At 40.0% G+C, this 17,009-nt stretch overlaps 1 protein-coding gene across 2 annotated transcripts in view; it reads left to right on the forward strand.

Annotated features, from left to right (window-relative positions):
- TMEM232 (transmembrane protein 232) overlaps positions 1 to 17,009 on the forward strand; it is a 593,400-nt gene that overhangs the window by 540,562 nt on the left and 35,829 nt on the right. For both annotated transcript variants that reach the window (XM_075601904.1, XM_075601914.1), the window contains exon 13: positions 6,348 to 6,441. In XM_075601904.1, the coding sequence (XP_075458019.1) occupies positions 6,348 to 6,441 (94 nt within the window). The remainder of the gene's footprint in view (positions 1 to 6,347; positions 6,442 to 17,009) is intronic.

The following is a 17,009-nucleotide window of genomic DNA, read 5'->3' on the forward strand; positions in this document are numbered from 1 at the left end:
GTTTGCTAGCTGATTGGAAAGGGGAGGTTTGAAAGGAAGACAGCAGATTTCTTCCAGGCTGACATTTTGCCTCCGAACCTGTGAGGAAACAGGTTGCAGAGAGCCTGGCTGAGGGGAGAGCCTGAACTCCCTGTTGTGTGCCTGGAACAAAGGACTATTGTTTTTGTTGCAGACTTATGCCATTTACTTGCATTGCTTTATTCGCTGTGCAATTACAACCTGCTTCCCTGGTAAGGGAAATAAAACACTTTTCATCGCACGAAAGTGGTGTGTAAGGTCTTCTCTGACCATCCCCCCAAACAAAGTTTTGAAATTGGGGTCCTCTGTGTATTCTACCCTACCTTGTCTACCCTTCCCCCATGCCCAGTCCCACAAGCAATTGTCATCATTGTGCTCTAGCTTGTGTATTTTTTTGGTACACATGTTCTTGCACCAAAATGTTTATAAAGTTTTATTAACTTATTTTCCTGATATGTATATGCGGTTATTCTGTTCACCCACACTATTTACCAACAAAATATTACCATGCCGATTAAAATAATTTCTCAAAATACCAAGGGCCTAACCACTCCCCGTAAAAGACGAATAGCTCTGTCAGAGGCCAAAAGACTAGGGGGAGATATAATTATGTTACAAGAAACATGTTTGAAAAATGGTGACCAATCACTATTATTCAGTAATGATTATCCTCTAATCAATCATTCATCATCCCCAACGAAAAAAATGGAGTGGCTAAACTCTTCCATAAAAACTTGAATTTAAAAGTAGATAGAATCAAACTGATCTCGCTGGAAGAATTTTAATTATCACAGGGTTGTTGGATTCTGCTCATCTAACGATAGTAAATATTTACGCTCCTAATGAAAATCAAGAGCCTTTTTTCCAGGAGTTAACAAATTTAATATCATTTGTTCAGAAAGGCCTTCTAATCCTTGCTAGAGATTTAAATGCAATAATCGATCCAAATTTAGATAAACTCCCCAGCCCCCCATCACAAAAGACAGTTCCTTCTCCTCAAGGACTTGTTTCCATGTCCAAAGAATTGATGCTTGTGGACTCCTGGGGATTAATGAATGTTAAGGTTAAGGATTTTTCTTTCTACTCCCATCCCCATAACAGTTATTCACAAATCGACTATATTTTTGTGGATCAACAAATCAGTGATAATACAGTATATCCCCAGCAACAATTGTCCCCTTTGCTTGGTCAGATCACTCTACACTTATAACAAAACTGGAGGGTCTCACAACCAAAACTAAAACAAGATCGTGGTCTCTAAACTAATTTTTTTTCATGAACCCACAAACTCTTCAACTACTGGGAGAGGAATTCGCTCAATATTTTGAAATAAACTCCCCAGAGGTGGCCTCTTTCACCCTTTGGGAGGCACATAAGTCAGTGATTAGAGGCAAGTTGATTGCTCTGGCTTCTTGGGGGGAAAAAGTAAAAACAAAACAAATTGAAATACTAACACAAAAATGAACAGAATTAGAATCTATCCATAAACAAATCCCTCCCGGAAAATTTATAGACAAATAATTTCGGTTAGAGGCCAATTACATCTTCTGTTGGGGAAAGCTATACGCAGAGAAAGCTATATGATGGTCCCAACAGAAATACTATGAAAAAAGCATTAAAGCAGATAGAATGCTTGTATGTAAGTTATAACAAAAACAAGCAAAGACCAAAATCCATAGTATTTACACCAAAAACAGTCTGGTATCCCATAGCTCTAAAATTATAAGTAAAGAATTTAGAGAATATTATGCATTCCTCTAGAATCTACCTGGACCGGTGGGAGACTCAGCTATAAATAAAAGAGCAAAACAATTTCAAAAATTTCTAGCAGAATGCAAGCTCCCCACACTTTAACCAAGTGATATAACAAACCTTGAAAAAACCATAGAGCCGCTTGACATTTTGGAGGCCATGAAAACTGGGAGGGCCCCAGGTCCAGATTGATTCTCTAACCTTTATTACAATTTTTTTCCCACTATACTCCTCCCATATTTAATAAATATATTTAATGATATGCTCCTTGGCCTTTCTCTACCTAGAGATATGTTACGAGCAATCATAGTGGTAATCCTGAAAGAGGGAAGAGATCCCCTGATGTGCTCTAGTAACAGACCCATTTCCCTATTATATACAGATTTAAAAATATATCTTGGTCACCAGACTGAATAATATTCTCCCTAGACTAGTTCATCCAGACCAAGTGGGTTTTATCCTGGGCAGACAAGCCCTTGACAATACAAGGAGGATGGTGAATCTTATACTGCTGCGACCAGCTTTATTCTTACAAATGGCCGTTGTAACCCGTGGCTTTTTCCGGCTGGCGCCGAACTTGGACTTGCGCCAGCCGCATCTTCCCCGCATCTTCCCCGCATCTTCCCCGCATCTTCCCCTCCCCCTTCCCCTCACCTCGCGACCCCCTGGCACAACGCAGATCTCCCGATGCTCTCCTGATGCATACCCCCCTTCCCGATGCTCTCCTGATGCGTACCCCCCTTACCGCATCCAACGGGCGTTGATGCCGGCGGAACCCTGGCATGCAGCACGCGTGACAGCGTGACCGGCGCCCCAGTGACGCGCTGCACGCTTCGAAAAACAAAAAAACAGCGCATCTGCCCGCACATTGCGGTGGCGGCTGCAGGAGAATAAAGGCGGCCGCCACTGTACATGTGGCGAAACAAACAGTATGTCCATCTCTTTTACTTTCATAAGACGTGGAAAAGGCATTTGATAGATTAGGTTGGCAGTTCATGCTGGCCACACTTTCACAGATGGGATTTACACAAAAAATTCTAAATAGTATAAATACGTTATACTCTGCCTCAACGGCTATAGTGAGAAACAATAATTCTTTGTCTGATCCTTTCACAATATTAAACGGAACTCGACAGGGTTGCCTGCTGTCCCCTTTGCTGTTTGCCTTGGCCATAGAACCATTAGCCTGTCAGATAAGAATGAATTCCAACATTTCTGGTATTTTTGTTGAAAAGGAGGCATTCAGGATAACCCTTTTTGCTGATGATATATTATTGACGCTTTCAAACCCTCTCATCTCACTCCATAATCTTTTAAATAAATTTACAATACTAAATCCCTGGCCCTTAGTAGAAATCTCCCTATTGAAATGTAATATTACTCCAACTTAATTTCGATTTTAAATGGAATCCGAATCATATTAAATACCTAGGTGTCCAAATAACTAAAGATTAATCTACATTATACACTACAAATTTTAGACCCTTTTTCAATCAAATCACAAAAGATTTGGCCACCTGGAAACCGCATATAATTTCCTGGTTTGGGAGGATAGCAACTATTAAAATGAATATTCTACCTAGACTCCTCTATCTTTTTTAAACCCTCCCAGTTAAAATCTGCCAGAAAGATCTAAATAATGTACAAAATAAAATATTGAAATTTGTAGGGCAAAATAGACGCCTCAGAGTCCGCAAAGATATTCTCTATAAATCTAAATCAGAAGGAGGTCTAGCTCTCCAAATCTACAAAAGTACTACAGAGCAGCTCAAATGTGACAATTAATTAGTTGGCATGCAAACCCAATGGATAAGCAATGGGTAGAGCTAGAGAATGTAATTTGCTCCCCATATGCAATTAAGAATCTCCTCTGGCTTAACAAGAAATCTAGGCCAGCTGGGATCTACAAGATTCCAGTGATATCTTTTTCCTGTAATTTCTGTGACTCTCTTAAATCTGGGTTCGAGTTAACCGTTAACCCCTCCCCCATGCAACATCTGTTTACGCCCCCCCCCTTCCTTTTTATATGGGTAACCCACAAACCAACTCTTAGACTCTGAAAGGATAGTCAGCAATTTTCTTATCTATGGGAAGGTCCCCTCCATAGCTTCTTTACAATCTAGTCATGATATTTCCTCCTCTGAATTTTTTAGATGTCTCCAGATCATACACTATATTCCATCTATCTATACAGTAAATCAAATCAGTCCCACGACCTTACTTACTGTAGTTCGAGGATTGGTGTTTGCACCAATCACTTACAAATAGTATTATTACCACGCTATATCATAACCTGGCTCCCTTAAAACCAATCAAACTCCTGATAAATAACGATCTCCTGGGAGAAAGATTTAAATACCAATTTAGATCTAGATATATGGGAGGCCATCTCCAAAACTCATCTTGTGTTGTGATCACAGAGAATATCTACAAACTAATATTCAGATGGTACCTGACTCCTGGCTACATTCTTTTTTCTCAGGTGTCTCCTCATTGTGCTGGTGTTTTAACGGTGAGATGGGGAGTATACTGCATATATTATTGTCATGTCCCAAATTTCAACCACTATGGAGGGAAGTGTTTGACTCTATATATAGGATCCTGGGGACAATATTGTACTGTATAGGTACAAATGCTGTGTCTTTCCCTCTTCCCCTAATTCCCCCCACTTGTGCTTTTACCAGATTATATGTATCAATGTTCCCCCTACCCACTTCTTTCTTTTTGTATCACCCTCAATAAATTAAGAAAAATTACTAATAAAAACTTAAGTAACAAAAAAAAAAGTAAGAGAAGCTGAACTTTCCAGCTTTAAAGTTGTGGCATCTGCTACACATTTGGGCTAATTTTATCTGTTTGCATCCCAGTGTTGATTAAATAATCCGCAGATATTGTATATTTCCCATGGCAAGTTATTATTATTATTTTTTTTACAAAGTTCTCAAATTATAGCACGGAAGCTGTTGTATAGATGCATTGCTTAATTCTTGTTGGTTGCAATGACAAAGATCGATCGGTAATGACCTGTTTCATCTCAGATTAATGCTAGGTCATTCTGTATGCTTACAGAGTAAACTACTACTTGTACTTTAGATGCTGCAAAATCAATTCCTATAAAATTTGCACAAGTTGATCAGTTTCTCTGGACACGGCTACTACAGTATATAATGGGTTTTATAGTGCTGCTCAAATTTGAGAGGGAATTGATGTGGAAATAAAAAGATAACAGGAGTTAACCAAGAAACTTGACACCAGTGACACAGGTGGCCAAGAATGCATGTATTGGGATGTCAGTTTAAGTAGTGTGACATGTCTATAAATAAGTACTTCCTTCACTAATCAAGCATTTGGTGTAAACTTATTACGGCTAAACAGTCCATTCAGCTTTGTTGAAAAATATGTTTTTACATGACAGTATATCTGCAAAGAGAGTAGAGGAATGAGTGGTGTTCAAATATAAATGTGTGCACTGCCAGTAGAATAATGTCTTGAAATCACGATGAACAATCTGCACCCATCAGTCAGTATAAATATTCATAAATGTATGACACAGAAATAACCTAGTGGTGTCCCTAGGACTACCACAGCAATTGGTTAAAATCCATAAACTCCTCAAGAGTATAAGGCAACCCCAATAACAGGACAAAGGTATACTTGAAAGAGCATCTGCCCATTACCTGTCCCTGGGGGTATCCGGAATTAATCCTTTTGAAGTGCAGAGTTCCGTGCGTAGTGTGCAATCCTAAATGATGAGGAATCCAATAACAAGAGAGCAGAAGGAGCACAGCATCAAAAATAGAACAGCAACTCCAGGTAAAAAGTAAAGATATCTAATGAATCAGCTTCTCACTACAGACAAAAGAGAGCCACAAACGCACCAACGTGTTTCGTCCCGTGGGACTTTGTCTGTGGTGATATATCTGTTCAGTGGATGAAAATAAAAGGTCTCAGTTGTAGTAAAAGGTGGAGTTAGCATTCAGGTAGGGAGAAAGAACATTATTTTGTAATGGGCATAGTTATAAGTTTAAATTGGGCATAGAGCTTATGTATGTGATGTACTCCAAGTAATACATCCATGTATCTCTTAGACAAGGGGTGGCCAACTCCAGTCCTTAAGGCCACCAACAGGTCAGATTTTAAGGATATCCCTGCTTCAGCAAAGGTGAGTGAATCTGTGGCTCAGTCAGAATGACTGAGCAACCTGTACTGAACAGGGATATCCCTAATACCTGGCCTGTTGGTGGCCCCTGAAGACTGGAGTTGACCACTGTCTGAGTCCTTCCCCAGCTTTCTGGTATTGGAATTTACCAATGTATATATACAAATTATTTTCTATTCAACTATCTGGTAAAGGTCTTATTAATTTAGGACAGAACATAATTGATTTGAAACAGTAGATCTGTAGCTTAATATTATAGATACTATCATAATCACCAAATGGTGTGTATTTTAAGTCTTTATTGCCACCTTCATTTTTAATTTACTAGACATATGAGAAACACAAATTTTGTATTTGCTTCAAGATGTACAAATATATTTAGTGCTGTGTGTGCAATAAAAATATTTCTTCTCAACAGGCAAGAACTTTTGCTGGCAAATGTATCTTTTACTCCACGGCCACATTTTATAACCCGTACTGATATGGACTTGCAAAAGGTTATGGAGGAACAGGTAATGCGAATTTATACACTGTACAGTACATTGATTTAAAATGTAGTTACTGAATAACAACATTTTTGTTGCTCACTACCTTAAAGTTTTAAATATATATAATTCTGTCAGTATAGTGAGGCTTTTTTCTCGGTTAATAATAATAATAATGTGTTCTTGTATAGCACAGCTGGTCTTACAGTAGAGGCAACGTTTATTCTAACATTTGCCGTAAACTAGCCGGGTTACATTCTGGGTATGTGCTGGGTATGTTCTGGGCTAGTTTGAGGCACATTTAAGGCATTTCTGCATTGATTAACAACCCATAGGATTAACACAGCAGGGATCCCTGGCAGTCCAATTCAGTTTGAATGGGACTGCCAGGGACCCCCGCTGTTAATCTGATAGGCCATTAATCAATGCAGAAATGCTGGGGCTAGTTTAAGGAAAGTTTAAGACATGTATTCAGAATGTACCTGGGTGATTCCTGGGTTTTTTGGGGAATTGCCACTGGTTTTTGTTCGAATAAGAGTTGCCTCTACTGTACGTAGCGCTTTACAAAGACATTTTGCAGGCACAAGTCCCTGCCCTGTGGAGCTTACAATCTATATTTTTGGTGCACAGGGAGATAAAGTGACATGCCCAAGGTCACAAGGAGCCGACACTGGGAATTGAACCAGGCTCCCCTGCTTCAAACTCTCAGTGCCAGTCAGTGTCTTTACTCACTGAGCTGCTCCTTCTCTTATGCTGCGCTTGTTACTAGCTTCAGTGGTTGGCACAATGTAAAGCAAATTTTAATGTATTAAGCAAGTTGAATGTTTTGTCAGTGTGTCATGCCCGTATTTACACATAGCATACTAGGCTCAGGCCTAGGGTGGCAAATTTTGTGGGCAGCATCAAATTGTATGGGGGGGGGGGGTGGGGGGCAGTGCTGTGGTTACAGAGGCCCCACTCTGCTCCCCACAACAATTAAACTGATTGCTAGGGGAGAGCGTGGGTCTTCTGTAAAGATCTCTTACCTTCTCCTGCAGCATCACCCTCCTCCTTCGCTGCGATGTCACATTTATTTATTTATAAAATGTTTTACCAGGAAGCAATACATTGAGAGTTACATCTCGTTTTTAAGTATTTCCCGGGCATAGAGTTATGATGACAAATACATGGTTACAAGTACATAGTTACATTAAGTGAACAGGGTTATACATTATATACAAGACATTGCATGCACAGTTAAAGATAATATATGTTATAGGCGTATGTAATAGTTACAGACCAGATTCAAATGTGAAACGCATTGCCTTGGCAACTTGACATCACATGACATCCCATTCTCATGGAATGCATCGTTACGTGATGTCAAGACGCTAAAAGAGAAGGAGGCCAAGGCGGCATAATGGTAGGTGCCTATGGGCAGCAAAATTCTGAAACCTTTGTCATAATTAAGTAATTATTTCCTAAGGGCAGGGCACTACCCCATGTGGAGGAGTTCAGGGGAAGCAAAGAATTTTTAAGATACTCAGGGCAATAATGGACAGGTAATTATTACTGTAATAGGCTACATTTTGTGTTTTATTTTCATTATCATACTGTATGTGTTTGGACTGATTTTGAAGCTTTCTCTATGCTGGATGAGAAACGGTATCTGTTGGTTATAAAATGTTAGTGTCCTTCTGCCAATGTTTAATAAAATATTTCCTGTAAATCGGTAAATTAAGCTTTCGTAACCTTCACCTAAGGTTTCTGAGGCAAAAATTGCGCAACAACCCCCATCCACCTAAGTCTTCCATGGCTAAAATTAGTAGCTATTGAAGATCAGAGAGCTTTGGGTGAGAGGTGTAGCAGGCCTTGCTATTTCTGTGGTCTTTGGAAGAGGAGCGGAGCAAAGCTTGATGCATCTGAGGCCTTCAGTGGTGTTGGAAAATAGTCGGTGCACAGGACCGGTAGTAGGCGCCGGTACAATGGCATTATAGATGAAGATGGATGAAGATGAAGATACAGAAGAAGAAGAAGAAATGGATTACAATTAACAGATGAAGATAAAGAAAGAAGAAAATGACTTTGGACTGTACCTGTGGCCCATTGCTGTTTTGGATCATGGATTTGTTTCGAGAGCTTGCTGAGACCCCTGGAATCGGAGGGTGAAGACATACACTGGCGACACAGTTTATTGCACTGCGGCCAGATCCGCAAGCCGGGAGATTTCCCGGCTTGCTAGTGGCCGCCCCTCGGCGTGCCGCGCGTCACGCGTCATCGGGAGCCCGAGGGAGCCCTGGTGTCCCGCGATGTGGGGGACGGCGGCAGGGGGTTCCGGGGGACCCGGCGGACCCGGCAGCGGGAGGGAGAGCGCCCCGATCGGAGGGCGCTCTTCCGCTGATTCGGCGCGCGCCCGTCACCCTCCGGCGCGCGCCAGGCTACTGCTGCGGCCGAGAACGGGCAAATGCTCGAATAAACTCGGCCGCAGCAGTATAAAGGTTAGAAAAACATTGAATGTATGTTATTTTTCTTTTACAGGTTTTTTCATTGTATTTTTATTGTTATTTTTATTTTTTTATTGCCCATTGATTGCAAATGTACAGTATTTATGTATGCCCCTTTACGGCTATACATACATACAGTACAGTGACTGTATATATATATATAATGCAATCCACCCCAGCAGGAGCGGACACAGGACAGCACTCAAAGGTAAGTAAGAAAACTTGTATTGCAAGTAAAACACAGCACAAACATGACCAACGTTTCGGTCCTCGTAAGACCTTCCTCAGGGTTGTGCTTGAGACTACTGGCCAGTGGATCCCTTATATACCCCCACACCCACACCCAGATGACTCAACCAGGATAGCTGATTGGTCGTGCACACAGTCCCATGATCAGTCCCAATTGTTGCTGAAGTCGCACTTTGGCTGTCATCAATAAAGCTGCTCAGTTCAGAATAATCAAGGATATGCATGCAGTACCACCAGAACGCCAAATAAAAACTGTTTTGTGTTTATTTTTTCAATACACTTGTTTGTTCAATTCTGGAGTGATGACCTTTGGTCTTTTGCATGCGCTCCATGTCTGTCCAGACCATCCTAGACTACTGCGTGATGACGTAGTGTCAGCTCTAACGTCCTGACGCGTTTCGTCACATAGCAGTGACTTTTTTAAAGGATATTAAGATGGCCAATAGCGGAGGTTTAAATACCCCTGTGTGCTAAGCAACATGTATACAACAAAGGAAAAGCAACAGGCAGCCGAACTAGACCAGATGAATCAAACGTATACATATTAAAAAACCACAATATGCTTTAAAACAACATAATAGAACAATATATACATACTATATAATATATTGAAAAAATGCTACTGCAATGGCGGTCACAGCCCTCAATGAATATGGACAAACCACGTGCAATTAGTTAAAATAAAAAAACATTTATTTAATAAAAAATAGACATCTGCAAGATGGAAAAAACTTTGACGCGTTTTCTCCTGACAAAAGGACTTTGATAAAGGGCTGTGACCGCCATTGCAGCAGCCTTTTTTCTATTTAAGAGGAGGGGAGAAACAAGGACATTGGAGCACAGCAAAAAGACAGGCTGGCGGCAGTGACTGCGTGCAAAAGCTTTATTCCGGCAACATTGCCATTAAAAACAGGACAGGTTCTCTGACGCGTTTCGTCTAAGAGACTTTTTCAAAGAGTGCTATACTGCAGCCAGGGATGTTCCCTAAATACCCACAGACACCCACGTGATCAATTAGAAATCCCCGCCCCTGGCCGGTAATTTACAGGCCACTGGATAATTATGTAAATTAGAAGGGTGCTGCCCATCAAATCCAATGGAGGGGAGTTTTAACCATATGGTTCCTGAATACATTTTGGGAAACTAATACTGTAAGGGTAGCAGGTCTATCCTCTGGCTGCCATAGCAAACTGATATGTGGAGAACATAACATGACATTTAATCTTATTTAAAATATATACATATTAATATACATTAATAGGTAATGCATCATCTGATAATATTAAGCATATTTAGAATGACCATTTAGCTTGCAAGAGATTATCCTAGAGAGCTAGATGTACTTAATTCACCTATTATGCATAAAAATAATACAAAACAAAAAACATGTTTAAGACATGTCACAAATCTAAACATTAAAAAATAAAATAAGAACAGCCACACAGAGAGAATATATATAAATTGTCACATCATCCTAGATGAAAATTCAGGCATCAGACAATGATGGATCCATAGAAGACTGACACTGTTGCATTCTATTCTGCATTCTATTTTGTATCTATCGTAGCAACAGACCACCCAATAATTTTGGGCATAACCTCATATTATTGTGATACAGAAGATTATATTAGTACAGCCATAGTTATAACAATAATTTTTTAAAACAATAATTTTAAAGCCTCTAAAAACAATAAAGGCAAGAAAGCAAAAGAGCAGCAGAACAACGGCAGAGAAATATCATAAGTACCGGTCTTATATTCAAACACCTAATATATAATTTTCCATTTTTTGTTTCAATATTTCAGATTTTAGTATTTTAGTATTTTAGTAGACCCTAGGTACTTCAACCAGGGGACAAACAGTTCATCAGCCCATATATACATATATCTCTCTCTATTCAGCAAACAGTTGACTGTGATACACAGGGCTAGCAGTCTATAAAAAATGGGACAGCTCCCAATCCACATTTAGACCTTGTGGGTGGAGACTGTCCGTACAAAAGATCCATGACATCTCTTTTTGGTTCAATATCTTAAGTCTATTACCACCCTTTATCATATTAGGGACATGTTCAAGTCCCAAAAAGGAAAAGCCATGTAGGCCACCTTGTCGACAGGAGGAAAAGTGTCGAGAGACCGGGTGCAACAAGTCCTTTTTCTTAATTAGCCGTACATGTTCCTGTATTCTCGTTTTTAGCGCTCTAATTGTACGGCCAATGTAGGTCTTGTTGCATCCGCATTTGATCATGTAGACTACATGACTACTGTTGCAGTTGATGAACATATGTATGGGTTTTTTAATCTTTGGTTTTAGACAATCAATTACCTTAGTTGGTCTAGCATACTGGCACACATTACACCGTCCACATGGGAAGAACCCTTTAGGTATATTACTAATTTTTTCCACACTTTGGGATGAAAAGAGACTGGGTGACAAATAAGATGATAAAGGTTTTGCTCTACGAAAGACCAATTTGGGCCTTTCCTTTGTGATGTTTCCTAGGTCACAGTCTAGTGTAAGTGTTTCCCAGTGTCTGGCTATAATGGACCTGATGTCGTTTGATTGACGGCTCTGTCTGGTGATAAACAGGGGTACATTTTGGATGCGATCTCCCTTATTCCCTTTTGTTCTTGACAGAAGCTCCTCCCTTGACATTGCTTTAACTATAGTAAATGTTTTCACTAGATCCTCTTCAGGATACCCTCTGTCCTTGAATCTGTTAATCATTAGATTTGCCTGGTTGATGAAATTTTCATCGGTTGAACACAACCTTCTGAGGCGCATAAGTTGCCCCTTTGGTATACCTTTCTTGAGGGGCAATGGGTGATTACTATTCGCCATAAGGTAAGTGTTCCTGGAGTTGGGCTTCCTGTACACGTCAGTCTGAATCTCTCCCATTAAATCAACATAAATAAGGATATCCAAAAAGTGTATTTGATTACTACTGTGCTCATGTGTAAAGTGTAGGTTATAATTATTAGAATTTAAAGACTGGATAAAAAGCTCCAGAGTGTGAGTGTCACCCTCCCAAATCAAAAACAGATCGTCGATATAGCGGCGATAAAACAAAATGTGTTTCCTAAATAAATTTAAATCGCTATAAATAAATAGTGATTCCCAAAACCCCATGAAAAGATTCGCATAAGAGGGTGCAAAAGACGTACCCATTGCAGTGCCAGTGAGTTGCAAATAAAATTGTGAATCATAGCTAAAGTAGTTGTGCGTGAGCAAAAATGTGATAGATTCAATTAAAAAAATACAAAGTGCAGGGGAGAGATCAGATTTGTTAAGAAAGTGCTGTACAGCCTCTATGCCCTGCCTGTGGTCTATGATGGAGTACAATGACTTCACATCCATAGTCACCCAGACACAGTTGGTAGTCCAATTTATTGTTTGTAAGTCTTCAATTAAATGTCTGGAATCTTTAGTGTAAGAGGGCAGGCTGAGCACTAGAGGCTGTAGAAAAAAATCAACATAACGTGATAAAGCATCTCCCAAAGATCCAATACCTGACACAATTGGCCTACCTGGAGGTTGCGTCAGGGTTTTATGGATCTTTGGGAGATGATAAAAAATAGGTATAATTGGGTCTGGTGTGTACAGGAAGCCCAACTCCATAGGATCCAAAATATAGAGGACTTCACCCAATTCCAGGTGTGACCTAAGCTGGACGAGGTATCTTTGAGTAGGGTCTGAGGGAAGTTTTTTATATGTAACAACGTCTCCTAGCTGTCTGAGAGCTTCCTTGTTATAATCTTCCGAGGACTGAACAACAATTGCTCCTCCCTTGTCTGCTTTTTTAATGACAAGGGATTTATCTTTTTGTAAATTAATTAGCTCTTGTCGTTCAGTCCTCGAGAGATTATCCCCTTTGGGGTGACCAATCGTGATCCCCTCTGCCAGTATTCTAAGGTCCCTCTCAACAAGTTTCTCAAATGTAGAGATAAAGGGACCCTTAGAGTTATTGGTGCAGAAGATTGACTTTCTTTTAAAATTTGTATGTTCGTGTTGGAAGAAATCCCTAGAAAGTTCATATGGGGATGAATTACCCGTTTGGTCACCAAGGAGACCCTCCAAATCTGCAACTGCACAGTGCTCCCTGTAAGAAAGAATTTCTCTGTTAGTATCATATACATTTAAATCAACATTTGCAACAGAGTCCATGGTCTCTCCTGATTCATTTGGTGAACTCTTGTGTGCTGAAAAGAACTTGGTTAGGGCCAGCTTACGAGTGAAACACTGCAAGTCTATGATGGTACTGAAGAGATCAAAGTTACTTAGCGGAGCAAAATTAAGCCCTTTATTCAGGAGTTTTAATTGGTCAATGGTTAGTGACACGTTCGAGATATTAATGACATTGTCCTCCGCTAATGATACTTTTTCCTCTTCGTGGCCCCTCTTTGGGCTTCCCCTCTTCCTTTTGGACCTCCGCGTCCTAAAAAAGCGGGTACAAAGGAGGAGGTGGATGGTCTTGCATCATCTTCACCGGTATATGTGGTGTGGCTCAATCTATCCGAGGTAGTGGACTCGCGAAGTACCCCACCTGTGTTTTTCTTCTTCCAGGGATCATCGTATTTCTCTTTTTCAAATGTAATTGAGGTAGGTCTATTTTCCCCCTCTGAAAGATCTGAGTCTGCACTAGACGCTTCAGCATATTTATTTCTGAGTATAGATTTTTTAGGGGTTGGTTGGTTGGCACCCTTGTTCTGATTAGATCTATGTTGGGGTGATTTAGATCTACCTCTAAATCTATTTGTGTTAGGTTTTGGGGGTAGTTCCCAAAAATATACTTGATGTTTAAGATAATCTTGCTTGTCCCTTTCAAACTTGGATTGTTTCTTTTCCAAGATCGTGTTCTCTACCTCGTCTATATTCTGGGACAGGATCAGGTCATTATTAGAGAAATGTTCCATTTTGTTAAATGATTTTAATTTTGTTTTCAGATCCAAAATGTCCTTCTCTAAAGCAGATCTCTCTTCCTTTTTATGAGTAATAATTAGTCCCATGAGTTTAAAGGAACACTCATCTAAGGCCATCCTCCATTTATTTTCAAATTCTTTGTTGATAAATCCAAAGGTGGGAGATTTTTTAATACGTAACCCCCTTGGAATTCTGTTAACTCTCACATAGTTATCCAAGGAGGTTATGTCCCACCATAACCGGATATTGAGTGATAGTAATTGTTCTAACTTTTGAAAATAGGTCACCAGGTCAGATGATTCCTCACAAAACACTTTACCGGTTTCATCAAAGACATGTGCAGCTTTTCTGCTTCTTTTGGTGTGGTCGCTGCATCTAAATACAAATGTATCTGCGCCATCCTCTTGAACACAATCCTCAAATGTGTCATCCATAATTAAGGCATAAGTTACACAAGTCTCTGTGTGACAGTCTTAAAAAAGATCTCCAGATCTCTCCAGATTGTGCCTTATTGTGCCCAAAAGAAGTTATTATCTCCTATCTAGGGGTACACACTCCGCTGCTCTCCTCTATCACCTCAAACATTGGCAAATCTGCCCTACCACTGCTACACTGAGGATTAAACAGTCCTCAATACCGACACCAATTTGAAGCACCACATTAGGGGTTTATTCCCTTATCTACCTTTTTTCTATTTAAACAAACCGGCTGGAGCACACCGTTTCAGCGTGGTATCGGAGCATCGCGGGACTCTTATCAGCATTATCCATCAGTCAACAAGACGGAACTGTGAGTATCTGCCAGCCTATTTCTGTTGTGTGGGGCACAGAGTGTCAGTGAGCAGTTGCGGGACTCAATGATTTACCCTGTGACACGTATTCTAGCGTGTCTATTGGTATCTCTATCTTGCATAATATGTATTAGCGCCCCATCCTGGTGAGTCCGATCACATACTGTAAAAAGAGTTTTTCTAAGCCTTATCAGGATCCGCTCACATCCACGATGTTCCAATCTCATTGAACTATGGAGTAAAGGATTGTGTAACTTTGTTACTGCTATTGTTCAGCATCAGTATCTGAGGTTTATTCCTCGTTCTCTATATAAAATATTGAACTAGGAGACAAACATTAATATATATAATCAATATATCAGTAGAGAAATCACTAGACACAATAGGAGAATAGTTGTATACAGAAGGAAGTGACCACCAGGGGTCACTATGGCCCTATAGAGTTGCACTCAGAGTTAGCTGGGACACCATAAATATGATGTACAGAGTACCTATGTTAATACATATCACGCAAAATATGGGTACAGAAATCACCTATGAATGAACTCATATCAGTCCAATTAAAATCAAAAAATAATACAATTTTATTATGCTATATAAGCCGATGAAAAAAGTGAAAATAAATAATAATAAACAGTGTATCTAAAATCCCCAATGGGATAGGAGAATACCCAGATGACTCAAGCAATGAACTAGGGATGTAAAGAATGTGGATACCTGAGGCTGACAATCTATTAGATACAGGACAGGACAATACCAGACAAACTAATGTAATATAGATGTAACATACAATTAAATACATCCATATTATGAGAAGGACTGCTACCCAACAAAACTTGAATATACCATTGACAAAGTTGAGAAAAAAAGGACATTAAGGGGGGTTTGACGTAAACAGCACTAGGGTCTAAGCAGCCATTTTGTCTGACTATTTGTGTCAGCCATCTTGTCATTGTTCTAGTCCTTGTCTGTCATTTATGTTGTAATGTGCTGTGTTTGAGTCATCCATTTTGTCTTCTGTCTGTATTTATTTATTTATTTATAAAATATTTTACCAGGAAGTAATACATTGAGAGTTACCTCTCGTTTTCAAGTATGTCCTGGGCACAGAGTTAAGACAAATAATACATGTTTACAAATACAGTTACATAAATGAGCAGGGTATATATTATATACAAGACATTGCATGCACAGTTAAAGATAATATATATTATGGGCGTATGAAACAGTTACAGACCAGATTAAAATGTGTGACAGCCTTAGATTTGAAAGAACTTAAACTGGTGGTGGATGTAAGAGTCTCTGGTAGGTTGTTCCAGTTTTGGGGTGCACGGTAAGAGAAGGAGGAGCGGCCGGATACTTTGTTAAGCCTTGGGACCATGAACAGTCTTTTGGAGTCTGATCTCAGGTGATAGGTGCTGCATGTGGTAGGGGTGAGGCGCTTGTTCAGGTAGCTGGGTAGCTTGCCCATAAAGAATTTGAAGGCAAGACAGGAAAGGTGCACTTTGCACCTAGACTCGAGTGATGACCAGTCTAGTTCTTTGAGCATTTCGCAGTGATGTGTGTTATAGTTGCATTGGAGAACAAAACGACAAATTGAATTGTAGAGGGTGTCAAGTTTGCTAAGGTGGGTTTGAGGTGCTGAGCCATATACTATGTCTCCATGGTCAATAATTGGCATTAGCATCTGCTGTGCGATACGTTTTCTGACCAGGGGACTTAGGGAGGATTTGTTCCTGTAAAGTACTCCTAGTTTGGCATAGGTCTTAGTTGTCAGGGTATCAATGTGCATCTCGAATGCTAAGTGGGAGTCAAACCATATGCCCAGGTATTTAAAACTAGTAACAGGAGTTAGGGTGGTGTTAGCATTGGTTCTAATCTGGAGCTCAATCACTGGAAGCTTTAAAAATTTAGTCTTGGTCCCAAATACCATTGTTACAGTCTTGTCAGTGTTTAAAAACAGTTTGTTTTGGGAAATCCAGTTTTCGAGTCTGAAAAAGTCTGCCTGGAATATGTGTTGAAGGTCAGAGAGGCTATGGTTGTGTGCATATAGGATTGTGTCATCTGCATACATGTGTATTGAGGCTTCCTGACAAGCTGTGGGAAGATCATTGATGAACACTGAGAAGAGTAGGGGCTCCAGAACAGAGCCT

The sequence above is a fragment of the Ascaphus truei genome, chromosome 1 (assembly GCF_040206685.1).
Source record: "Ascaphus truei isolate aAscTru1 chromosome 1, aAscTru1.hap1, whole genome shotgun sequence".
NCBI lineage: Eukaryota > Metazoa > Chordata > Amphibia > Anura > Ascaphidae > Ascaphus > Ascaphus truei.